Source organism: Littorina saxatilis, linkage group LG1 (genome assembly GCF_037325665.1).
Source record: "Littorina saxatilis isolate snail1 linkage group LG1, US_GU_Lsax_2.0, whole genome shotgun sequence".
NCBI lineage: Eukaryota > Metazoa > Mollusca > Gastropoda > Littorinimorpha > Littorinidae > Littorina > Littorina saxatilis.
In genome coordinates, this window is record NC_090245.1 from 85,918,050 (window position 1) to 85,944,401 (window position 26,352).

A 26,352-nucleotide genomic window follows, 5' to 3' on the forward strand; every position below is an offset into this window, starting at 1 on the left:
CTGTGACTTAAGGAAACCAAGCGATCTGTTATTTAAAAAAGACGAAAAAATTCAAAAATTGCTTGGAGCCTTTGTTTTTAATTGTTTCAATATTGAATGAAATAATTTGTACATTATTTATCCATTCAGTTATTGTACAACTTGTGTCAATATCCTTAACACACACACACACACACACACATACACAAGCAAACAAATAAACAAACACACAAACAAACAAACAAACAATCATACACACACATACACACACACACACACACACACACACACACACACACACACACACACACACACACACACACAGAAACGTTCATGTATTGCTGTTGCTGTTGTTGTTGTGTGAGTGAGTTGTGTGTTGGCAGACTTGACTTGACGGATGACTGTTTGCGTTAGTGAGACTGTGATCATACTCATAATAATCATACTCACTTATTTTCTTATGATGTTTTATTTTTATTTTTTATTATGCATTCTTATTCTTTTGATTGGAAATGAGTATTGTTACAATATAATTTCCATATGAATTAATAAATTTGAGTTGAGTTGAGTTGAGTTGAGTTACCTTTCTTCTCCAGATTGATGACAGCAAATTTCTGACTGAGACGCTATCAGTTTCTTTCTGAGCTATTGGTGCTGAAAACTGTAAATTCTTGTGGGAAATTGCATCAATAGATATGCGAGCTTGTTATGCAGCGTTAATCTTCCTTAGCTGATGTGAAAAAAATGTTTGACGTGAATGTCTTAAAGATCTTACTGATGAGGCTACTGTACCGTTTTTCATCATCTGTTTTGGGGAGGGTAGGAGTCATTTCTTTTTCCTTCCTGCAGGCAATGTTCTCTCTCTTTTACTTTAGAGAGTGGGCAAAACCGTTGTGAAGGTTACGTGTGTCCGTTTTAAGCCTCAACCCTCTCACCACTTTCTTTTTATAACTGAAGGGGCTTGCATAAAAATAAAAATAAACAAGCGTCCCAACCCATGAACAATCGCTTTTATTTCCTCTATAACGGAAAAGTAATATGTACCAATCAAACTGTCTGTGCGAACTGTCTGGTTGAATACTATTTAGTATGTAAATTACAGCGAAGTGGAAAGGGAAGTGGAGGAGAGGGTCAAATGTATATTCATTTGCCCATACAGTGATACCTGTTACATGAGTACACCCTTTGAATGAAATAATGTTTTCTTGTATTGCTGCTGTGTTCTCATGAAAAGTAAGGGAAAGGCCCCGACTATGGACCACTTTTTGTTGCATGCTGATAGCTAGCTGGTTTTCTTGCGAAACAGTTTCATTTTGTGCTTGGTAGTTGCTCTCTCTTTGGTTAACCGTTAAACCTGATTAGAGCGAGTCAGCTTTGATAGACATTCAGCAAAATTTAAATACAGACAAAATCAGAACTGGTCCACATTAGAAGGTGGTCCATATTAGGAGCCGGTCCATATTTGGGGCCGTTCCCCTCCAACTTAGTCAAGTCGATAACCGAAGACCAGCAGAAGGTGCTGTCTCGACAGGTATTCTTTGATCCATTTGTACAGCGCAAGAAACAGCAGGTTTCCTTTACTGAGAGGCATATCCTCTCGCGGGTATGACATCAGTCAGTACAAGTATCTAAAGGGCAGGGTAGCTCAGTTGGTAGAGCACTGGACTTGTGATCCTAATGTCACAGGTTCGAATCCTGACAGGGACGGACACGAGTCAAATGTATGTACAGACTCAAATACGGTATCCAGTATCCACGTCCCACCCCGTGTCACCACAGTAGCACGTAAAAGACCTCGGTCAATCTGCCATAGGTGCAGGTGGCTGATTGCACCTACACACGCACACACCTGGGTAGCACGACTCTTGATGCTGCTAGCTTTCCACTGGGAGGAAGCGACCCGAAGTTCCCAGATGTTGGATAATAGAGTAAATGAAATTAAATGAAAAACAAGTCGCGTAAGGCGAAAATACAACATTTAGTCAAGTAGCTGTCGAACTCACAGAATGAAACTGAACGCAATGCCATTTTTCAGCAAGACCGTATGTACTCGTAGCATCGTCAGTCCACCGCTCATGCTCATGGCAAAGGCAGTGAAATTGACAAGAAGAGCGGGGTAGTTGTTGCGCTGAGAAGGATAGCACGCTTTTCTGTACCTCTCTTCGTTTTAACTTTCTGAGCGTGTTTTTAATCCAAACATATCATATCTATATGTTTTTGGAATCAGGAACCGACAAGGAATAAGATGAAAGTGTTTTTAAATTGATTTCGAAAATTTAATTTTGATAATAATTTTTATATTTTTAATTTTCAGAGCTTGTTTTTAATCAAAATATAACATATTTATATGTTTTTGGAATCCGAAAATGATGGAGAATAAGATAAACGTAAATTTGGATTGTTTTATATATATTTTTTTTTTTTTACAATTTTCAGATTTTTAATGACCAAAGTCATTTATTAATTTTTAAGCCACCACGCTGAAATGCAATACCGAAGTCCGGGCTTCGTCGAAGACTACTTGACCAAAATTTCAACCAATTTGGTTGAAAAATGAGAGCGTGACAGTGCCGCCTCAACTTTCACGAAAAGCCGGATATGACGTCATCAAAGACATTTATCGAAAAAAAGAAAAAAACGTTCGGGGATATCAATCCCAGGAACTCTCATGTAAAATTTCATAAAGATCGGTCCAGTAGTTTGGTCTGAATCGCTCTACACGCACGCACGCACACACACACATACACACACACACACACACACACACACACACACACACACACACACACACACACACACACACACACACACACACACACACACACACACACACATACACCACAACCCTCGTTTCGATTCCCCCTCGATGTTAAAACATTTAGTCAAAACTTGACTAAATGTAACAAGTCGCGTAAGGCGAAAATACAACATTTAGTCAAGTAGCTGTCGAACTCACAGAATGAAACTGAACGCAATGCAACGCAGCAAGACCGTATACTCGTAGCATCGTCAGTCCAACGCTCACGGCATAGGCAGTGAAATTGACAAGAAGAGCGGGGTAGTAGTTGCGCTGGGAAGGATAGCACGCTTTTCTGTACCTCTCTTCGTTTTAACTTTCTGAGCGTGTTTTTAATCCAAACATATCATATCTATATGTTTTTGGAATCAGGAACCAACAAGGAATAAGATGAAAGTGTTTTTAAATAGATTTCGACAATTTAATTTTGATAATAATTTTTATATATTTAATTTTCAGAGCTTGTTGTTAATCCAAATATAACATATTTATATGTTATTGGAATCAGCAAATGATGGAGAATAAGATGAACGTAAATTTGGATCGTTTTATTAAAACATTATTTTTTTTTACAATTTTCAGATTTTTAATGACCAAAGTCATTAATTAATTTTTAAGCCACCACGCTGAAATGCAATACCGAAGTCCGGGCTTTGTCGAACATTACTTGACCAAAATTTCAACCAATTTGGTTGAAAAATGAGGGCGTGACAGTGCCGCCTCAACTTTCACGAAAAGCCGGATATGACGTCATCAAAGACATTTATCAAAAAAATGAAAAAAACGTCTGAGGATATCATACCCAGGAACTCTCATGTCAAATTTCATAAAGATCGGTCCAGTAGTTTGGTCTGAATCGCTCTACACGCACGCACACACACACACACACATACACCACGACCCTCGTCTCGATTCCCCCCTCGATGTTAAAACATTTAGTCATAACTTGACTAAATGTAATTAAATGAAAAATTAAATGAAAAATTAAATGAAAAATTAAATGAAAATCTGCACAGTTTTGTTGAAAAGTTTCTGAGTTTCATACATCGTTTTGTCCCTGGCCCCGTACTGAACTGAAAACATCTCAATTTCACACCAAATCTTCGCTCATGACAACAGCTAATTAGTACAGCATTCATCAGCACGCCTCTGGTAAGAGGTGTTGCAGGTGGTGTGAGATGTTTACTTCACTTGCGTAATGATGGTCGCATGAAGCGTGAAATCTTATCATAAGTTGACGCGGTCGCGCATTCCTTCATCACAGGTGTCAGAAAACCTAATCGGCCGAACGTGCTTACGTGGGGGTCAAAATAAGGGAAGAATTTGGAAGGGTTTCAAGAAATTGAAAGTTACTGAACCTGTCACGTTCAGGTGCACGGAGCCCCTAGGGATTGCAGTCATGCCTCAGGTAGGTATTCGTTTGAAAAAACACCAAGCTTCATTGACTTTCATGAAAGGAGCCAAAACCTGCAAATTTTTTTACGAATTAATTTTGGTCAGCCTCCGGGCAGGGAAGAGTCGCGATCGCCCTCGACCAGGCTCACAGGAGGTCCCGCACGTCAACTTATTACGTCAACGCCTTCATGAAAGTCTATTAGTCTCGGCAAGAGGGAGAATTTGTAAAAATTGTAAAAGATGGTACGTGGGTCCAGTTTGGCATACACGCTCACAGCCTTCAGCTCCAGAACGTGATCACGGGATATGTTAATTACTATAACATTTTGGCGGGAGATGCGAACTGACAAACCGCAAGAAGTTTTGTTTGGCTGGCAACACTAAAACTCTCTCTCTCTCTCTCTCTCTCTCTCTCTCTCTCTCTCTCTCTCTCTCTCTCTCTCTCTCTCTCTCTCTCTCTCTCTCTCTCTCTCTCTCTCTCTCTCTCTCTCTCTCTCTCTCTTTCTCTCTCTTTCTGACACACACCTGAATATGCCCACCAAATTTGAAGCAGATCCATCGAGAACTTTGGCCGTGCATAGCGAACAGACAGAAAGACAGAGACACACACACACACACACACACACACAAGCCGTTTATAGATATAGAAGATACGATGTGGAAGATATGTGAGAGACAGAATCCCGATCAGGATACAGGGCGTGTTAAAAATCGTGCCAAGAACAAGTCTTGGATGTACGACACTCGTTTTTATCAGCTGGCGCGTGCTGCTTAAATTTGTTACACTTTTAATAATCTGACCGCCATCTTTGGCGTTGCTTCCCTTTCCGTTTACGTCCCTTTTTTCGATAATCTCGCAACTTCTCGCCAAATCTCACGTCAAGCCAGAAACGATCTAAGAAAAAAGGCCTGGGTTATCAACTGCGGTCTGGGAAGTTTATGTCTGAGCCAACGACATCTAGATGTCGTTGGTCTGAGCTTGTTTACGGTGAAAATATCGCCATTTTTCCTTGGTATTGGCATTCCTAGATGTACAGAAAGACAATGAAAGCACAAATATTTCAACAAATTTTCACTTTCTATTGTTATCTTTAACTTCACCTGTTCCTTGTCCTTAGGAAAGAAAAACAAAGACATTACAATAAGATCCCAGTGGCGAAAGACATCCTTTGCCCTCTCGTCGCCCAAAGAAAAGATCCAGCAAATATAAGAAGGCGGTGCAATCCTTTGCAGTGTTCCGCGGTGCAAAACACTCACCCCCTGCCTATTAATAATCCAAGCTTTTTCCGCTTGCGACACATTATCAACACTGCTTGAATGCCCCTCCTACGGCACGATTGACACTATCCAAACCCACCAGCTGTTCGGAGTACAAAAGGCATGAATAGGCAGGTCTGTTTTAAGTTGTGTTTAGTTCTGTCAGTGTGATAATTGAGGATTTTATGTGTGTGTGTGTTTGTGTGTGTGTGTGTGTGTGTGTGTGTGTGTGTGTGTGTGTGTGTATGTGTGTGTCTGTGTCTGTGTCTGTGTCTGTGTGTGTATGTGAACAAGGGAAGGGTGTCTGAACGGACGTGACAGACTTTGGTTTTTGCTCGGCAGTTTCTTTCCCAATTGAGTAAATAACTATTTCTGTTTTCATCAGAACAGCAGATACAACATCCTCATTTGATTCTGTTCTGACTGAACACCAATGCGAGGTAATATGTATAGAGCGAACCACGCGATTGTTACTCACTCTCCGTGAATGCAATACGCTGTGTCACTCTCCTTTCATCAGTTCCCGTGTAAAACAGTTCTGTGGTCTGTTCCTGCTTGAAGCACGGAAGCCGAGCGGAAACAATCGAACGCAGGCCTCAAGAGATGGCGAATCTCATGTTTCCATTTGCGTTTTCAATATTTCGCCAAAACTGTGCGTGCGGATGTGCCCATATTATGTAGGAAACACTTAATTGCTGTCTTTGATGTTGGTTTGCGGTCACTTCCTGTGGCCAATATGTTTTGGTCATTTGTCCACCTAGTCAACACCCAGTGTTTAAGAAAGAGAGAGAAGGAGGGGGGTACGAGAGAGAGAGAGAGAGAGAGAGAGAGAGAGAGAGAGAGAGAGAGAGAGAGAGAGAGAGAGAGAGAGAGAGAGAGAGAGATCAAATCAAATCAAATCGAATCAAATTTTATTTTACGAGGGTTGTGGCATAAGCAATATAAACGAGCTTCTTTTCAACCAGCCCTCGCCCAGAGAGGGACTATTCTTGAGAAAGAGAGCGAGAGAGAGAGAGAGAGAGAGAGAGAGAGAGAGAGAGAGAGAGAGAGAGAGAGAGAGAGAGAGAGAGAGAGAGAGAGAGAGAGAGAGAGAGAGAGAGAGAGAGAGAGAGAGAGAGAGAGAACGTGCATTTTACAAGAGACAATGTGAAAACCGTGATTTATTAGTTTTATAAACAGATTTATAATGAACAGATCCGAAGGGGAAAACCCGTAAATGATTATCTGATTGCATCGAAGACTGTGATGGAAAGCCATTGTCACACAGTAATTGAAGGTTGCCAATCAATTTTGTAGGAGGCGATAATTAAACCGCGCATATCAACGAGCACCAGCACATTTTAATTTAATTAACGTGCATCCTAGGTGGGGCATGCAGCAGATTAAGTGTCTGGCACCGTAAACCGACCAGATAAAGTGGGAATCCTGCGGCGATGATAATTAGTTTACAGGCTTCTGCACAATGTCTCTTGTAATAGAAAATACAAGCTTGTGGTGTGTTTTTCGGTTTTTTTTCTCTCGTGTCATGGCGATTACTGTAACAGAAAGAGAAAAGAGAAGAACAAACAATGGTCTGTTTAGGTGTTTCTTGTAGCCTCTCCGTTTTTCTTTTTGTCTGGCTCTATCTTTGTCTCTGTCTCTGTCTCTGTCTCTCTCTCTGTCTCTCTGTCTCTGTCTCTGTCTCTGTCTCTCTCTCTCTCTCTCTCTGTCTGTTTGTCTCTCTCTCTCTGTCTCTCTCGAATGTCCATGTACGCGTTCGGTCCGTTTGGTTCGGATATGATGTATATTAAAGGCGCACTCGTTCCCGAGTTTGGCCCACCGGCTCAGATCTGGCCAAACCAAATATTTAACATGCGATAAGACCATGCCACCACTTGGTCATATACCAAAAATGAACAGTCTGGGTGCTCTCTATGCGGAGAAAGAATTGTTTATGAATTTATTTTGTAAAAGTCACTAGTCTCTTTTACGAATCATTAGTGTTAGTGTCATAATTGGTTCTTGCCCTGTTTGTTAGTGTAATAATGTGTTCTTGCCCTGTTCGTTAGAGTAATAATGTTTTCTTGCATATTCATTAATGCTATAATGTGTTATCGCTCTGTTCATTTGTGTAATAATGTGTTCTTGCCCTGTTCGTTAGTGTAACATTGTGTTCTTGCCCTGTTCGTTAGTGTAATAATGTGTTCTTGCCCTGTTCGTTAGTGTAATAATGTGTTCTTGCCCTGTTCGTTAGTGTAATAATGTGTTCTTGCCCTGTTCGTTAGTGTAATAATGTGTTCTTGCCCTGTTCGTTAGTGTAATAATGTGTTCTTGCCCTGTTCGTTAGTGTAATAATGTGTTCTTGCCCTGTTCGTTAGTGTAATAATGTGTTCTTGCCCTGTTCATTTGTGTATTAATGTGTTCTTGCATGTTCGTTAGTGTACTAATGTGTTCTTACCCTGTTCATCAGTGTAATAATGTTTTTTTGCATGTTCATTAATGCTATAATGTGTTATTGCCCTGTTTCAGGTGTATATCCCGTTGGCTGCAACCCTGGTTGTGCATCCTCTCTATCGTCATTCCAACTTCAATCTGGGCACAAGAGGTAAGCACATTGCGCTTCGTAAGGTTGTCCTACATTGAGCCCCAAGCTGACTTCACAAAGACTTCGCGATGTCTTTTTACCGAAAATTCAGTGCCAAAGTTTCGTGCAGCGATCTTCGTAAAGTTGTTATACTTCGCGACGTCGACTTCGCCCAGTTTATATCAAACAGGAGATTTACAAATAGTTTTGTAAGCAAATTTACGTTGTGTAGGCGCTTTTTGCACCCCATTCCATTGAGACAATTCGTCTGACTGGTTGCTTCGAAATTGCTGGTTGGTTCTTGGATTTTAACGCCCCATTTAACCTAATTTGCTATGCAGCACCAACGAATTTACTTAAATGTATGTATTTTTATGTGGTGTTGTTTGTTGTTGTTGTTGTTGTTGTTGTTGTTGGTGTTGTTGTTGTTGTTGGTGTTGTTGTTGTTGTTGTTGTTGATTTTGTTGGTGTTGTTGTTTGATGTAAATATCGAGGCAGACTCCATTATTTTGCCGCTTTATTGAAGATTTTCTTCCTATAGGTTTTTCTGTCGGTTCTTGTTATTATTGGTAGTGTAATTGCCGTGTCTGAACTTTCCCGTTCGTGAACATCTTTAAAGACAGTAAATCAGTGTGAACTCTTAACACCCTCTATTCCCGTGTTTATCCTTGGTTTCTGTCCTTTCAGCACTTCTGTGCATGACCATATTTCAGGAGGTAGCGCCAACCTCCACCGAGTAGACAGTAACTCAGCAGAGACACATGCCAAGCATTTTTCTACATTCATTCGCCGTAATGTCATTTAAAAGTCTATTATCGTTGTCTGTAGTCCAAGGTTTCTGACACTAGAGGCTTTATTGTCCTGGTAAGATATTACTGCATATTAGGCACCGAGCCGAAGTGAAAAAAGCTAACCTGATCCTGAACCCTAACTCTGCTCTAAATCCTGTCAAAACTCGTGTCACCAGCAACTTTTCGACACTGTTCTTTTTTCTCGTCTTGGCAAACTCGACGCCTACGGGATTATGTTTCGTCATCCGAGACTCGGCGACGGAATGTGATCATAATCATACATCAGAAGGGACTTAACTTCTGGCTGCAAAGTTATCAAGGACAATAAATGCAGATAGATCGGCGAAATACAATCCTACGCACAGTAGGTAGAAACATACCCATGTTTATTGCTCACCTTTCTCATTTTTGGCAGGTAATTCCATTGTCAGCTATGCACTCAACCGCGTCTTTCTCTCGTACAGAAGTATGTGTGTGTGTGTGTGGGGGGGAGGTGTTTGTGTATGTGTGTGTGTGTGTACGTGTGTGTGTGGGTGTTTGTGTGTGTGTGTGGGGGGGGTGCGTGAGTGTGTGTGTAGGCTATGTGTGAGTGTGTGTGTGTGTGTATGTGTGTGTGTGTGTGTGTGTGTGTGTGTGTGTGTGTGTGTGTGTGTGTGTGTGTGTGTGTTTGTTTGCAGAAATGGCTATAAACTCTACACAGTGTCTGTATTTTGACATGTTTTGCTAAATATTTAACTGTTTATTTCTAAATAACAAGGCTATGGGGGCTATGTTTCATTCTCAGCTGTTACGTCAGTAAATGTCTTCAGTAAGCAAGGAGAAATATATATGTCTCTTTAATTAGAAAGTACGGTACGCCTGTACATTTGTACAAAGGACGATACAGATGATGTGACTGTCAACAAATTACTGTCTATGGGACACGTGCCTTTGAAATAAGCCGAGACAATGTTTTACATCTAACAGCTTCAGATTGTGTGTTGACGTGTTACTAATGTTTTGGCTTTGTTCCGTGACTTGGGCATTTGTCACAACTTCACAGGTGCAGCTAAACTCTTGTGCTAAAAGAATGCGTATACGAAAATGAGAGAGAGAGAGAGAGAGAGAGAGAGAGAGAGAGAGAGAGAGAGAGAGAAAGGAGGGGTAAAGAGAGAGCAGACGAACAGACAGACAGACAGACAGATAGACAGACAGCCAGAGACAGACACAGAGAGGGTGGGGCCGGCGAAGGAATAATAGGAAAGATCAGCAATTCAGGTGACATTCAGACAAACTAACAGACAAAAACAGACAGCTAGACAGCCAGCCAGAGAGACAGCGTGAGAAAAAGGAATGCCGTTTCGTTTTGCATTCTGTAGGCAGCTTCTAGGTTAACATGTGTGTTTTTTGGCTACATTCGACGGTCCAAAGATATTACAGTCTTTGTCAATGAACATCGACAAAGCGTGTCACATTTTGCAACAATGAAACACACACCGCCTTCTCATGGTCTCCAGACAGACGCTGCAACAGTTACATGTGCAGGAATGTCAAATTCGCAAGAGAGTATGCACTTCCACGAATACACAGACACACACAGGCACACACAGACACAAACACAGACACAGGCAGACGCACGCAAGCACGCACGCGAACACGCACGCACGTACATTGCACGCACGCACAAAAGCACAAACGCACGCACGCACACACACACACACACACGCACACACACACACACACACACACACACACACACACAAAGAGAAAATCGTTTGTGTATGATATGTAACATTGTTGAAGATGAAGGACTGGGTGGTCGAGTGGTAACGCACTTGCGCTCGGAATCGAGAGGTTGCGTGTTCGACCCTGGGTCGGGCCGCTATTTTCTCCCCCCTTTCCTAACCTAGATGGTGGGTTCAAGTGCTAGTCTTTCGGATGAGACGAAAAACCGAGGTCCCTTCGTGTACACTATATTGGGGTGTGCACGTTAAAGATCCCACGATTGACAAAAGGGTCTTTCCTGACAAAATTGTATAGGCATAGATAAAAAATGTCCATCAAATACCCGTGTGACTTGGAATAAAGGCCGCGAAAGGTGAACATTCGCCTAACAGGCTTGAGGTTTGCTGGTCGATGTGAATGCGTGATATATTGTGTAAAAAATTCCATCTCACACGGCATAAAGCGCTTTGAACTTCGGATAAGGCGCTATATAAATAAAGAGAATAATAATAAATAATAATGAATATCATCTTCTGGATGAATGCGTAAAATTCCATGAAAGTAGAGAAAAGTTTAAAAAAGACGTGACTAATATTGATGTAGATTATCTTAATTATAAACCAAGTGAAATATTTATGGACAAAGATGTTCAAATATGTCTCGGAAGGTTTGTCGCAGAATGCTTTAGAATTCATAGCAATGTGTCAATAACCTTTTTGGTTTGAGGACAATAAACATTTGTTCTTGTTCTTGTTCTTGTTCTTGTTCACACACACACACACACATTTGTCCTGCCTTTGACCCAAAAGTTGTCAGTGGAAGGACAAACGCAAAACTTCCCTTCCCTCTTGTTGCATGCACGTAAAAATGAATGACCATAGTTGTTATAGGCCTTCCACAGGACGGGCTCGCAAAATTGCACATAAAAACAGCGCCATTTCTTCTTCTTCTTGTCGTTCGCTGTTAGATCGTCAGTCCGGACTGCAGGGCGAAACGTGCTGTCCTCTCCAAGTCCTCTTTGGGGCCGTATAGCTTCTTTTGTAGCGCTGTCTCCTCTGGCCAGGTGGTGTCCCTCAGAGCACTGTGGTATGGACAAGCCTGCAGGATGTGCTCTGCTGTCTGAGTCTTGCCACACGGACAATAGGGGGGAGGGAACTAGCTTCAGCTTTGTGGCCATATGATGGTTTAGTCTGTTATGTCCAGTGCGGAGTCTGAGTAGGACGACTTGTTCTTCACGTTGGAGCAGGTGCCATTTGAAACAAAAACAGCGCCATTTGAGAATAACACTCTTTGATAAGTGCAAAAAAGGCATGATAATGTTCTGCAACTCGCAAAGCAAACTCACAAAAATATCCACGAAAATACCAACAAATCAACAAATCAACAAATCAATCAATCAATCAATCAATCAATTAACAAATCAATCAATCATCAATGAATAGACATTCATACCGCACTGTTAGAGAGTCATGCCGTTTAATTGTACTGGCATGTCAAGTCATGTCATGTCAAGGCGCTGGAAAAGAAGAAATGAAGCGGAAGAAAGCTATATATAATGTCCCTGCTGGGTTGATTGGTTGGTGGGTGGGTTGGTGAGATGCTAGATTGGCAAAATGATTGATTGCATGGAGTGAGTGAATGTTTGTGTATTCCGTGTGCAAGATGGCCCCAGAACGTAACTGCATAAACACATACACTGTTTACAGATGTGTTTGCTTTCATCCTGTTTCTGACATTGTATTCTTTTCATGCATTTCTGGTTTTTTTAGTCTTGAATGAACAAAGCGAACCGGGTGGTCCTGCGCTAAGCTATAACCACAGTTTATCCAATCCGACATGCAGCAATAGAATAAACTTTGCAAATGCAAAATACCCGGCTTTTATCTCTACCCAGATCGGCAAGGACGTGCATGCTGCAGCCATGCAGGAAACAATGAAGATATTTGTGAATGAAGGCCCAGCGTGGGCCTGTTATTAATACCACAATGTTTGCCTGGAGCGTTGTTGGATTGTTTGACACGTGCATGACGCGGGTTTCAAACACACAAATAACATTTTCAGACGAGGGTTATCAACAATCAGGATGCCAAGCAAAAAGCATGCATGGAACTGATGTGCATAAATAAGCAGGTATTTTTCCTCGGGCGTTTTTTCTTCATTCTTTAATCTGTACAATTCTGGATAATGTCATGAATTCGAAAACGGAGGGCATGAATCAAAGACAATCTATCGTCGATTACCAGAAGAATGTGTGTGTGTGTGTGTGTGTGTGTGTGTGTGTGTGTGTGTGTGTGTGTGTGTGTGTGTGTGTGTGTGTGTGTGTGTGTGTGTGTGTGTGTGTGTGTGTGTGTGTGTGTGGATGATGACGTTGGCGATTCTGGTATCTGAAATAAAAAATGTTGCAGATTTTATTTAGATCGTCAAAATATCATTTTTCCTTCACGGTTTATTCAAGCTCATAAATTATACACTCGTTGAGCGGTCTGCCTCTTCAATGATCGCTAATAACTGTATAGTACTGTGTGCAGACTTGGTTTGAAAGGTTATATTTGGCAAGATAGAGTGATGGGTTTCCTAGAGAGTCAGGATTCATAATTGGGGGGGGGGGGGGGGGGGTTATCTGTCGTATATGGCTTTCAAGATTGCGGTCGAAAACTGGAATTCTTGCAATAACACTCTGAGAAATGGGACATTTTGAATCAGGAGATTCGTCTTTATTCTGCAAAATATGTTCAGTGAGGGGCAGCAGCAAAAATATTCTTGGATTCGTGTTTTGTGTTATTTTCTCTCTCTCGTTTTTTATTTTTTTATTATTTTGTATTGCTATGGTAAAGTTGTGCTGTCTTTGAATGGTCTCATGATTTATCTTCATGTTGTTATTTTCTTTCTTTTCTTTCTTTTCTTTCTTTTCCCCTATTATTTTGTTCTAACTCATTCTCTTCCTCCCCCTCCGCCCCCCCCCCCCCCTCCTCCTCCTCCTCCTCCTTCTTAAAAGATGTCTGCCTTATAATGTTTATCCTGAAATATTTCATTGGGAAAATAAAATGTTTTTGTAGAGGTTTCGCTTGAGTCACGTAAACCCATCCACCCTCATCGTAAAGTTTGACTGAGGCATTGTGTCCCGCCAAGATAGCACACACACAGAGGGAATAAATCCGACGCCCACGCGTTAACTTTATTTGCACGCCTACACCAGCAGAGGCAGGGGAGGATGGCTAGAGTAGAGAGCTTCCTTTATTAAATGGCTCCCCCATTAGAGCAAAATATTAACCAAATCAAAGTAAAAATGCATTACACGAAACTGAACTAACAACAGTATCTTGCTTCTCTGTTTGCACAACTATTTTCAAATGAGTGTTTTGATTGTATCCGCCATCGTGTTGACTTCTTTTGTGTTTCCCCTTGGATTCGTTAATATATTAAGCTGTATGCTTGAGTTTGGATCCTCAATATTAAATATTGTTCATAATAGCACGATACAAAAATTGAATAAAGTGTTGTTTAAACCAACTTACAACAGGGCTCCTACTCTACTTATAGGGTATGAAAACTACCAGACGATTAATATGTTAGAATCAGTACCGACGGTACGCATGATAACGCAATTAAGTGCGTTGGGACCCGCTCTTGGGGTCCTCCAAGAATTTATAGTGCGTATATCACACAAAGACGCACAGTTTGGGGAGAACTGCACAAGCTCTTATTTTAAGAATTTCAGGTGTGTATAGCACGCAAAGACGCACAGTTTGGGGAGAACTGCACAAGCTCTGATTTTAAGAATCTCTGGTGTGTATAGCACGCAAAGACGCACAGTTTGGAAAGCCCTGAACAAGCTCTGATTTTAAGAATTTCTAGTGCGTATAGCACGCAAAGACGCACAGTTTGGGCCGGGAAGCCCTGAACAAGCTCTGATTTTAAGAATTTCTGGTGTGTATATCACACAAAGACGCACAGTATGGAAAGCCCTGAACAAGCTCTGATTTTAAGAATTTCTGGTGTGTATATCACACAAAGACGCACAGTATGGAAAGCCCTGAACAAGCTCTAATTTTTAAAAAAAATTCTGGTGTGTATATCACGCAAAGACGCACAGTTTGGGAAGCCCTGAACAAGCTCTGATTTTAAGAATTTCTGGTGTGTATAGCACGCAAAGACGCACAGTTTGGAAAGCCCTGAACAAGCTCTGATTTTAAGAATTTCTAGTGCGTATAGCACGCAAAGACGCACAGTTTGGAAAGCCCTGAACAAGCTCTGATTTTAAGAAGTTTTAGTGCGTATAGCACGCAAAGACGCACAGTTTGGGCCGGGAAGCCCTGAACAAGCTCTGATTTTAAGAATTTCTGGTGTGTATATCACACAAAGACGCACAGTATGGAAAGCCCTGAACAAGCTCTAATTTTTAAAAAAAATTCTGGTGTGTATATCACGCAAAGACGCACAGTTTGGGAAGCCCTGAACAAGCTCTGATTTTAAGAATTTCTAGTGTGTATAGCACGCAAAGACGCACAGTTTGGGAAGCCCTGAACAAGCTCTGATTTTAAGAATTTCTAGTGGGTATAGCACGCAAAGACGCACAGTATGGAAAGCCCTGAACAAGCTCTAATTTTTAAAAAAAATTCTGGTGTGTATATCACGCAAAGACGCACAGTTTGGGAAGCCCTGAACAAGCTCTGATTTTAAGAATTTCTAGTGGGTATAGCACGCAAAGACGCACAGTTTGGAGACCCTGAACAAGCTCAGATTTGTTTCAGCTTAGCTGAACTTAGCCTGAACTGTGAGACTGTAGAGTGTCTCCGGCTGAACAGAGCTAAAACGATGGCAATGCATGTTTGCTACGAATTCAATGAATTTGCGACACTCAGCTCGTTTAGCGTGGTTGAGCTTACCGTCAGTTTACATTATTTATAACTAATAGATACTTTATTTCAGTACAACAATATAATATGGAAGCGGGTTAAGAGAGTATGAGGACTTTACAAGAAAGGTCTTTTGCTGAAACCAATGCAATCATTTTACACTGCATACCCCTCTTTACCCCCCCACCCCTCTCTGTCGTTTGTTTGTTTGTTTGTTTGTTTGTTTGTTTGTTTGTTTGCTTGCTTGTTTGTTTGTTTGTTTGTCTGTTTGTTTGTTTTAATTGAGTTTTCAACACAGTTGCCAACGATTATTTGTAAACATGTGTGTTTGCGTTTGCTCTGCTGCAATAAACAAAACAAATAGCCCAACTATATATATAAGCATACAGAAATAAATCTCCTCAAGTGATAGAAACAATTCCAACTCCCTTCTCCTAATTTCCTGAAATTGTCGCAGCAGATTAACACATCAGCGATCCCTCTCGCTATCAGCGCATTGTCCCCTACTGAACAGTGTGCGCTTTGATATCTCGTGTTTCCACGGCGTGGCGAATTCGTCACGAGATCGTTTTCACCGAGAGTTGTGGACGTGCGGACTCACGCGTACGATAATGGACTCTTCGGTGCAACTGTAACTTATAGTTTTACCATCTCAATGCAAGGTACAGACAGTATAGGGACGAACGTGTCTGAAGGAACTGTCTGAAGACTGAAAAACTGTGTTCGAGGTTGTTGTTGTTGTTGTTGTTGTTGTTGTTGTTGTTTGTTTTATTTTTTTAGCCTCGCCTGCATTTTAGTATTTCGGAATAAGCATGTTTTCTTAATAACAAACATTATGACTCTGCGATGCTTTGTTTTCTTGTCGTTTTGATTACTTAACATTTTGTGTCGAAGAAAAATCAGTCATAGTTCTACGTTGTCTCTGACAGTATTGGGACTGTTGCATTACAATTCTCGATTGAACATGAAAGAAAATTAAGAAAAGGAAATACTCAACGAAATTACAAAAATAAATGAAGAACGCCACATGCAAGTTATTAGATAACATATAGGATAGTATAAGTCATAGCGGGCAACTCCTTCTAAGCACAAAACCAAAAGACAACGAAGACCAGAATCTTCTTCTTTTTGTCGTTCGCTGACCAGAATGAAGTTAAGAGAGATCGAACGTTGGAAGTTAGCAAACCCAATTCCTTCCAAGGGCTGAGAAAAAAGGCAGATAATACGTTCAGAAACCTGAAGAGACAAAAAACACAAACACACGAACAAAGAAAATGAAAATGACCCAAGTTCTAGAGTTAAAGCAATACGATTTGGAGACATTCAAAAGTCCTGGGATGGTGTTCACGAAAACGTGCCCAGAGAAGGGGGAGGAACAACGCGCAGAATCGGATTTGTGTACATTGAGATTCGTTTGAGATGTCAAGCAATCGGACCCTATACTTAGTTCCCACTCGGTCGGGTACCTTCTCATGCACACCACCCCTGAGGTCGTTCAGGGTAACTCATGATCCCCCTCCGAGTCGGATGGCAGACTGAGACAAGGGACAGATTGTGTGACTGCTTTGAGAGAGGCAACAATACGTCCATCCCTCAGAGCGAGTCTTCCCCCACCCCCATCTTCCCTCCTTCCTTACGCTTCCATCCCTGATCCATCTTGGAATTAGTTTCCCCTCCCTCCCTCCCTATCTCAGAGCGAGTCTTCCCCCACCCCCATCTTCCGTCCTTCCTTACGCTTCCATCCATGATCCATCTTGGAATTAGCTTCCCCTCCCTCACTCCCTATCTCAGAGCGAGTCTTCCACCACCCCCATCTTCCCTCCTTCCTTACGCTTCCATCCCTGATCCTCCATCTCGGAATTAGCTTCCCCAGCCTCCCTCCCTCGCACCCCCCCTCCCTCCCCTCCCCGAAACCTTCTCCTCTTTCTTTCTGTTTTACAACCATCATTTCTCACCTGTAAAAACACCTGTGTGGTCGCTGGAACGTGCTTGTTTGGCGGATTTGAAATGTGTCGTTTTGGACAAGAAGACATCACTTTCTTGAAGACCACCCACTCTATCGTAGCACCTGGAAAACTAAGTGCACACGTATCCACACATGTTCCAAACCCCACATTCATTAAAGATACCTTACATCCAGTGTAAAAACATCATGCCAAGCGTGACAGGTCCGTGAACAGAGTACCAAAAACAAACTCCCACAAGAAGTTTACAAATGTGGGATTGTAACGTATTGTTTTGTCAATAACAAACGTTCCAACAAATTACCTTTCTTGTTTTTTAATTCCGAATTTTGGAACGTTGGCTGAATTTTGGAACGTTGGCAGTCTCTTTGTTTTTGGATTTTCCCACAAGAAATGTTAGTGAATGGAACGTTTAATTTTTGACAAACCAGCATTGACAAGCACATCGTCAGAATGGTCTCTTTTTGTCATGCGTTTGTGACTGACCATCTTGCCATACATCGAACGTACACTCAGCTAAGTTCTCTCTAATTGGTTTGTTTTACTCATTTGCCTCATCATTATTTGTCTGTCTGTCTGTCTGTCTGTCTGTCTGTCTGTCTATCTGTCTGTCTGTCTGTCTGTCTGTCTGTCTGTCTGTCTGTCTGTCTGTCTGTCTGTCTGTCTATCTGTCTGTCCACTTAAAAAATACCATTGGGTTGATGTACATAGGAATATATATATATATTATATGAACCACCACTGCAATTTCTCCATGTCAGATAATAAAGTTAATTTGATTTGATTGAATTGATATATTTTTTAAATTAAACCTTTCATTACTAACATTAATTTTCTTGTTTATTTATTCTGAATTTGAAACGTTGTCAGTCAGTCTGTCTTTGGGGGTTCGTCAAGCTTTTATGTACACGAAGGGCACTCTTCCACTTGGACATATACCAGCAATCAACAGCCTGGAGACTGTCTGTATGGAGAAGGGATTTTTTCCTCAATAAATTTCACAGTTAGTGTGTGTGTGTTTTTAAATTTTTATTTTTTTATTTTTTTTTGGGGGGGGGGGGGGGTCTGCACAGGAAGCGGCCAGAATGAACAGTTTTGTCATATATCAACTTCGCCCACTCAAGGCGCACAGTACGAAATATGAGAGAGCCCTGAAATGCAGCCGCTCGTCGCAGAAGGGACAGCACTCTATATTTCGGGGGAGCATGCTGGGTATTTTCGTGTTTCTATAACCCACCGAACTCTGACATGGATTACAGGATCTTTTCCGTGCGCACTTGGTCTTGTGCTTCCGTGTACACACGATCGAAGGGGGTTAAGTCACTAGCAGGTCTGCACAGAAGTTGACCTGGGAGATCGGTCGGAAAAATCTCCACTTTTAACCCACCAGGCGGCAGCGACCGGGATTCGAACACACGACCTTCCGATTAGGAGGCCGACGTCTCACCACCACGCCACTGCGCCCGTCTTGGTCATGCGTTCAAATGAAATTATGATCGTATTCCACGTATAGACCATGACGGATCTGTGGTGGTATATAAATACATATAAAAAGAGAGGTATCTTTTAGGCCAAAAAAACGCCCAGCGTGTGATTTCTATAATGTAAACTTTGCGATCCAGGTCTCGAATCTCTTGTTTTCTTGTTCAAAGAGTGGGAGTAGGTTATGTACCTGAGCGTTGTTTTGGGCCGTGTACGATTATTCACGTTCTGAGAGAGGGAGAAAGAGAGAGAGAGAGAGAGAGAGAGAGAGAGAGAGAGAGAGAGAGAGAGAGAGAGAGAGAGAGAGAGAGAGAGAGAGAGAGAGAGAGAGAGAGAGAGATAACACGAGGAGGCTATATTTTATGTTATATTTTTTTTTATAAAATGTCATAGGACGTTTTTGACGAGAAAATTGTCCCGGTGGCTCATACTCGCGAACGTAGGTTCTTGTTTGGAGAAAAATAGTCTGGTTAATTTTAATTTATTTTTTTGTGGGGGAGTGTGCGTCAGTTCAACAGAAATGAACTACTGTTACCTGGAAAAAGTGACTTTAATGTTTGCTAATTTCGTATTTCTGTGCAAAATGTGAATTAACACGTTCGAAAAGCACAAAACCAGGAGATATCATTCGTGTGTTTGGAGAACATATATACACAAAATAGAAAGGAGAAGAAAAAAACAAGATGAAAGAAATATTTTAAACAAGAAGAGCAAACGCTCGATCGAGTCACTTTCGCAGTTCTGAATATTATATGAGGCATCAGATGGACAGGAAGAAATTGCTATTCACAACACAATGAGTCACGTTCACATAAAATTTGAGCCCGGTCACTTTTATAGTTTCCGAGAAAAGCCCAACGTTAAGTTGTGTGTTGCCGAACAGAAAAGGCTAGTTATCTCCCTTGTTTTTCTGATAACGTTCGTAAAAGGCTACAGATGTAAATACTTTGATGTAAAGAATAATCCTACAAAGTTTCAATCACATCCGATGAACTTTGTCAAAGATATAAAATGTCTAATTTTTCCTTTGACGCTGACCTGTGACCTTGAAAAAGGTCAAAGGTCAACGAAACCATCGTTAAAGTGTAGAGGTCATTGGAGGTCACGACTAAACAAAATATGAGCCCGATCGCTTTGATAGTTTCCGAGAAAAGTCCAACGTTAAGGTGGTGTCTACGGACGGCCGGCCGGCCGGCCGGACGGCCGGCCGGCCGGACAGACTAACACTGACCGATTACATAGTCACTTTTTCTCAAGTGACTCAAAAACCACCATAAAACAATACAGAACAACATCACAAGACTAGGTCAGTTCAGACGAATAGTTTTTCAAAAGTTCTGAGGCTGTCCATACTGGTATCAACGGCAAGGTCAAAACATTCAGATTGTGCTTGGTTTTTGCTTCTTTTCAGTATATTTACATTGTTCACGTTGTTGCTGTGCCTTGTTCAAATGTCGCTTTTTTTCTTCTTTTCTTTTCTTTACATATAAGCGTTGACTGCGTCTGAGGAGGATCCGCTAATGATCGAAACAAGCACCAAGAAGAAAAAAAAGTTATGATTAATGACCATTGCCTGCAAAGATAAGAACACACGCACGTGCACCAAGGCTGAGGCGCACAAAGCGAAACTGGGTACCACCCGACTGGGTCGGATTTGTTTAAAACGAGTTTTTGTGTGATTTCAACCTATCAGACCCCGCGGCTGTTGGGTTGCAAAGCGACGAGCAGAGATAATTAGATTCTGCAATACGCGTATGCGATAACTTTCTTTTTGTCATTCTTTCTTTGTGAGACTAATTTTGTAAAACGAGATGTTGGAGTAAATCCACATCGACAATCGTAGCAAAACGTCTGTAATCGAGACAAAGTGTATAGGATAACAATGCAGTATCGATAAAAAGGCAACGACAACCTGTGCACATCTTGCTAATCACGAAATTGCGTGACAAACAATCGTTGACTAATCGGTAACTAGCACGCACTTGGCCTCAGGTGTCCAGGCGTTTAATCGTGGCACTGTCTTCGTTTGCTGTTTGGTCATACATAAATCTCACATGTAAAGGTCCTTCGCACACACACTCACACAGACGCACGCGTTCACACACACACACACACACACACACACACACACACACACACACACACACACACACAATCACACACACACACACATACACACACAAATACACCACACAGACAATCACATACAGACAGACAGGCACATACACACACACGCACGCACGCACGCACGCACGCACGCACGCACGCACGCACACACACACACACACACACACACACACACACACACACACACACATACCGACAGACACACACACACACTCCCATCACATTCCCTCCCCATTACCCGATAATACTTGTCGTTTTTGGCAAAGCATCCTGGTCACAGATGTCAAGGATGTGCACCTGCCATTGTACGGACATTTTCAACTTTGACGTCCAAACCTTCACTCTTCCAGCGCAAGTCGAGAGATCAGTCACTGAGGACAAGGGGTAAAGATAACTTACTGCGCTTTTCATGTCATGACGTCCGACGAGCAACGAGCAACGAGCGCTCGCAGGGAAATAGAGCCTGGCATATTCAGTACTTTGAGTGTGGCCTACTTAAACTTAAGTCAAAACTCAACTTAACTCAACTCAAGACTCAACGATTTTACTGTCCTTATAAAAACAAGGAAAATTGTCTCGCCTCTGCGGGCGAGTTGTTTTTTGGTGTGTCTTGTTAAACGGCTACAAACAAATTGGTAAAAAGCGATTTAACAAAACGTTTCAATGGACAAACACAGACACTGACAGTACTCCAACAATAAAGAAAATAACATGATCGACAAATAAACAAAATTCTAAAAAAAATTAAAAAGGAAGAAGTCTTTTCGGCAAACACAAGTGTTGAACTAACTGTGCTGTGGAAGCAACACCAAAAGTAGTGAATATGCTAGGCTCTATTTCCCTGCGCGCAAGGTCGTTGCTTGTCCGACGTCACGACACGAAGAGCGCTGCATGTTATCTTTCCCGATGACAAGAAGGATACGGACCAAGCCACGTTACAATGGTGGCCTTGTTCTGGCGTTTTGTCTCCCCAATACCGTGGACTGTTTCAGGTTTCACTTTTGCCTTGCGACAAGTTTCTGTTTTAGTGTGATACCCGCCCCTGTTGAACCCTCTGTTTCTTCTTCTCAAATTATTGGGTGGCATTGCTGTACATTTAGTTTTATCGTCCAGGGTGACTGACTGGGGAAGATGTATACATCCCTTTTTCTGATCCCTTGGAAGCCGTTCTGCGCCTTAACTCTTACCAGTTCACTCCCTTGACCATCCTCAGATATATCTTAGGATGACTCGTTACGGAAATTCCCATTTAATTTATTCTACGGACATGCCCTTTTTTTTTGGGGGGGGGGGGGGGAGTGTCAGATTAACTCGATCCCTGTGTGCTTATTAATGTTGTTTCCTTAGCAAAAAAACAAGATTGGTTAGTTAATGAAATGTTTCTTTTTTCACAAAACAAAACCGTCACAAGTACATCGAACCAATGGTCTTAATAGCGGACAGACAAACAAATAATTAATATGAGATGTACGAAACTTAGCTGATAATGTCTTTTGTCTTAAGTCCTATTCATTTGACTTAACATTACGTATTTGTATTAGTTTCTTTGTTCAGTAAGCGATTGTGGACATTACGGGCAATAGATTCGATGTGTTGTGTGCTTGGGCTTTTACTTTTAATGCACAGTGTGTTCCTGCAAAGAAAGATGTTCGCGAAGGACGGGTGCTTTCTATGCTTCTATATAATTTGATTGAGAATGTCGGTCCTATTTTCCATTTGACCTAACATTGTCTATGTTACTAACCGCTTTCATCAGAACGTTGGTCCTTTCTGTCTGACAGAATTACGCCGATGTTGAGTTTATTCGATTGTTCTTTGTAATAGCCAGTGCTTGCAATTGCCAATGTGAGAATTCTACTACAGTACTACTGCCATAGGATTGATTTGACAGTCAGCTACAGGCATATCTAGAATTATCTTTGTGCTTTTCATTGTTCTGTTGTTTGGATTAACTTATATTTCCCATGTGGCGGGAGGGCGGGGGGCTTAGCCATGATGAAGTGAAAAGTTGTTCTTATTTTCCTTTAGGCCTAAAAAAAAAATAGGTGTGGTCACGGTAACCCGACCTACCCTATTTTTGGGGGCCGACCCTATAACTTTTTATTACATTTGTCAAAAGAATACACACAAAAACAAGTAAACGAGTGCAGAAAACGCAATGAAAGCGAAAGCGCCCGAGTCGCACACTTATTTCCCTGTCAAGTAGGTTTAATTTGTACACATTAGAAAAAAGGTTAAAAAAAAATTGATTGCCTACCTTCCTACCCTATTTTTTTTGGCTATGTTACCGTAACCACACCTATTATTTTTTTGGGCCTTAAATTTCTGACCTGTCATGTCGTGGGTTTTGCTCAAACGAATGGGTGGACAAACTCTCGGTTGTAAAGTACTTACACATCTTCCATAATCTTAGTAAGAGTCTTGTTTGCAGTTTGATCTGATGGAAAGTGTGTTGATAATTTGTTGTACCATTTTTGATTTGATAAGCGGGATATTGAATTCAGTGTGAGAACTTGATCCTTGTTAAATTCATCAAAACTACAACTTGAAAGCTACGAGTATGTAACAAAAGAGAGGAAGGCGAAAAGGAGTGGGGTGGACTGAGGTGTGTGTGTCAGTGTGTGTGTGTGCGTGTGTGCGTGTGTGTGTGTGTGTGTGTGTGTGTGTGTGTGTGTGTGTGTGTGTGTGTGCGTGCGTGCGTGCGTGCGTGCGTGCGTGCGTGCGTGCGTGCGTGCGTGCGTGCGTGTGTGTGTGTGTGTGTGTGTGTGTGTGTGAAAGTAGCGGACAGTCGAACAGACGACCAGACAGACAGAAAGAGGCAGCTAGACAGACTGTCGTGGTAGTGTTTATCAAAAGACTCAGTATTGCGATGATCCAAGGCCGGTGTAACACGAAATTTTTACTCCACGAAAAATTTACTCCGGAGTAAATATTTCGTACGAAATTCTTACTCCGAGTACACTTTTCGTACGAGAAAAGAACTCCCCAAGGCACGAAAAAATTGCTCCCTCCACGAAATTTTTACTCCCCATTTTTTTTACTTCCAGTAATGGGATGCGGGCGAAGGGATAATGCCAATATGTGATCTCGCGCAAACGAATGTCGCGCTACCCTCCCTCCACCCCTTCCACCACCAAGACTAACAGGGGACAAGGGAGTATAAATTTCGTACACCTGACATGGGAAGTTAAATTGCTCGTGTTAGGGTGAAGTAATTTATTCGTTTTTTATTCGTCTGGGGAGTAACATTTGTGTATGAAATGTTTACTCAGAACTCACCTGTCGTGGGGAGTAATTTTCTCGTGTAATGGGGGAGTGGTTTTTTCGTAAAGGGAGTAACATTTTCGTACAAAATTTTTACTCCGGAGTAAAAATCTCGTGGGAGTAATTTTCTCGTGTTACACCGGCATATGACCCCTCACGGCACAGTTTTAGTCACTATTAAAAGGTCGTGTTCAATTGTCAACGGTTATGCCGCCTAAGTAATTTAATACCCGCTCCTTTGAACACGAAACGCTTGCACCAGTACGGACATTGAATATCTACGTTTCTGAAGCTTTACTGTCTTTACGGTAACAGATCCAGAGACCATTGTGGTCTCAGAGATGAATGGAATTCTTTGGGGCGTCCAAACACCAAGATCTTATCCAAACCGCTGACTGCGACAACAAGCCGCGAACACGGGGTGGAATGAAAGCAATTCTCATAATCTTTACATCGCACTGATATATTTTCATTCCATTCGCGATTCATGTCGCCACGGCATGCAGAACGTTTTGGCGTGTGCTGTTGGTTTATTTCTCTCTTCCCTCCATTTTGTATTATGCGCTCTTCAAACGTGCTAAATCGTCTCAAGATCTCGGCTCGGGATGTTTGCTCACGGATTTTGGCGTCGGCGTCAAAGAACAAGTGTCTTTTTACGTTCTCTTGACGTTGCGCGTTTTGGAGTCTCTGTTCCACGCCTTTAACTGTCGGTGCCATCTCGGCAAACAGTTGCTGCCCAATGGCTGCTGTTTTGACGGCAAACTTGTCAGGAAACGTGATCCGGGTTACAAGGTTTTAGTCACGTGAGACGTAAGCCGAGACGGGACTTTCTTTTGTCGGCTTTTGTTGTGTAATATTGGCTGTCAAATTTGCACCCGTAAATGCTGGAGGTTTTTGTCTGTTTTGCGATAAAAAAGAATGTGTACTTGAGGACATTGGGTTGTAGACAAAATGCGAACTTGCAAGTTGACGTACGGTTCTTGTGGGCTGAAATCGCATATAAATGCATCTACTGTCTTGAATGGGATTTTACTGGGAGAATAATCTTCGGAATGGGGAGACAGGGTGTGTCCTTTGCGTCCAAACATTTCAGATGCATTCGTAATTACGTTTATTTTATTATGCTGCCGCGCAGAGAGACGGCAGGGGGAGGGGGGGTGAGAGAGAGAGAAGGGGGGGGGGGGCGGGAGAACGAGGGAGCGAAGAAATTGTGCGACCGAGAGAGAGAGAGAGAGAGACGAGAGAGAGAGACGGAGGAGAGGAAGACACAGAGGAGAGAGAGAAGAGAGAGAGAGAGAGAGAGAGAGAGAGACGAGAGAGAGAGAGAGAGAGAGAGAGAGAGAGAGAGAGAGAGAGAGAGAACATCCAACTAAAACAATAGATTATTATAAATAATCATAGGCTTTTCTTTTATTTTCAAGGTTCAACTGCCCACATGTTGGAAGCACATGCAATAAAAGCTTGTGACAACAGATTTAGAAGTATTTCCGTTTTTTCAAAAAGGATACCATGCATTGCCCAGATGCTTACTTCAATTAAGATTGGTCCCTTGTCAGACAATTTCTGAGGTTCTGCGTATTGTCAGAATGTCGTGCAAAGACACCGGTACATTTGTTTGTTTGTTTGTTTATTTGTTGCTTAACGTCCAGCCGACTACGCAGAGCCATATCAGGACGAGGAAGGGGGGGATGAAGGGGGCCACTTGTCAAGCGATTCCTGTTTACAAATGCACTAACCCATTACTTGTGTCCCAGCAGGCTTTAGTAAAACTAAATTAATACCTACTGGAAGATTACCAGTTTCCAGTATGTTAAAATAGGCTTAACCTATCTACTGCTGGACTTACATCAGAACACTAACAGATTAAACTATACATGAATCGCGAGACAAGCGGCAAGAGAAGAGATTTTTGGAAAAAATACAGGTGAATGAGCAAGAAGGCAGAAAAAAGAAAAGAATTCATGAAGAAAAAGAGAGCATGACAGGAAAGAGGAACCAAAAATCTACCTAACAGCAAACTAGAAAGCTCCTGCGGTTCCAAAAACAGGAGGGGCCTTTAATTTCATAACCGCAGTGCCCCACTGCGGGAACACCGGTACATGTAGAATAGTGTTGTCTGATGCAACTACCATATTCCTGTCATGCTCTAGGCATGCAAACACTTCGAAGACGG

At 41.9% G+C, this 26,352-nt stretch overlaps 1 protein-coding gene across 1 annotated transcript in view; it reads left to right on the top strand.

The window, feature by feature from the left end:
• Positions 1 to 26,352, top strand: part of LOC138982492 (thrombospondin type-1 domain-containing protein 4-like) — a 215,204-nt gene that overhangs the window by 95,899 nt on the left and 92,953 nt on the right. Inside the window, exon 2 of the mRNA XM_070355800.1 lies at positions 7,937 to 8,012. Within this exon, the coding sequence (XP_070211901.1) occupies positions 7,937 to 8,012 (76 nt within the window). The remainder of the gene's footprint in view (positions 1 to 7,936; positions 8,013 to 26,352) is intronic.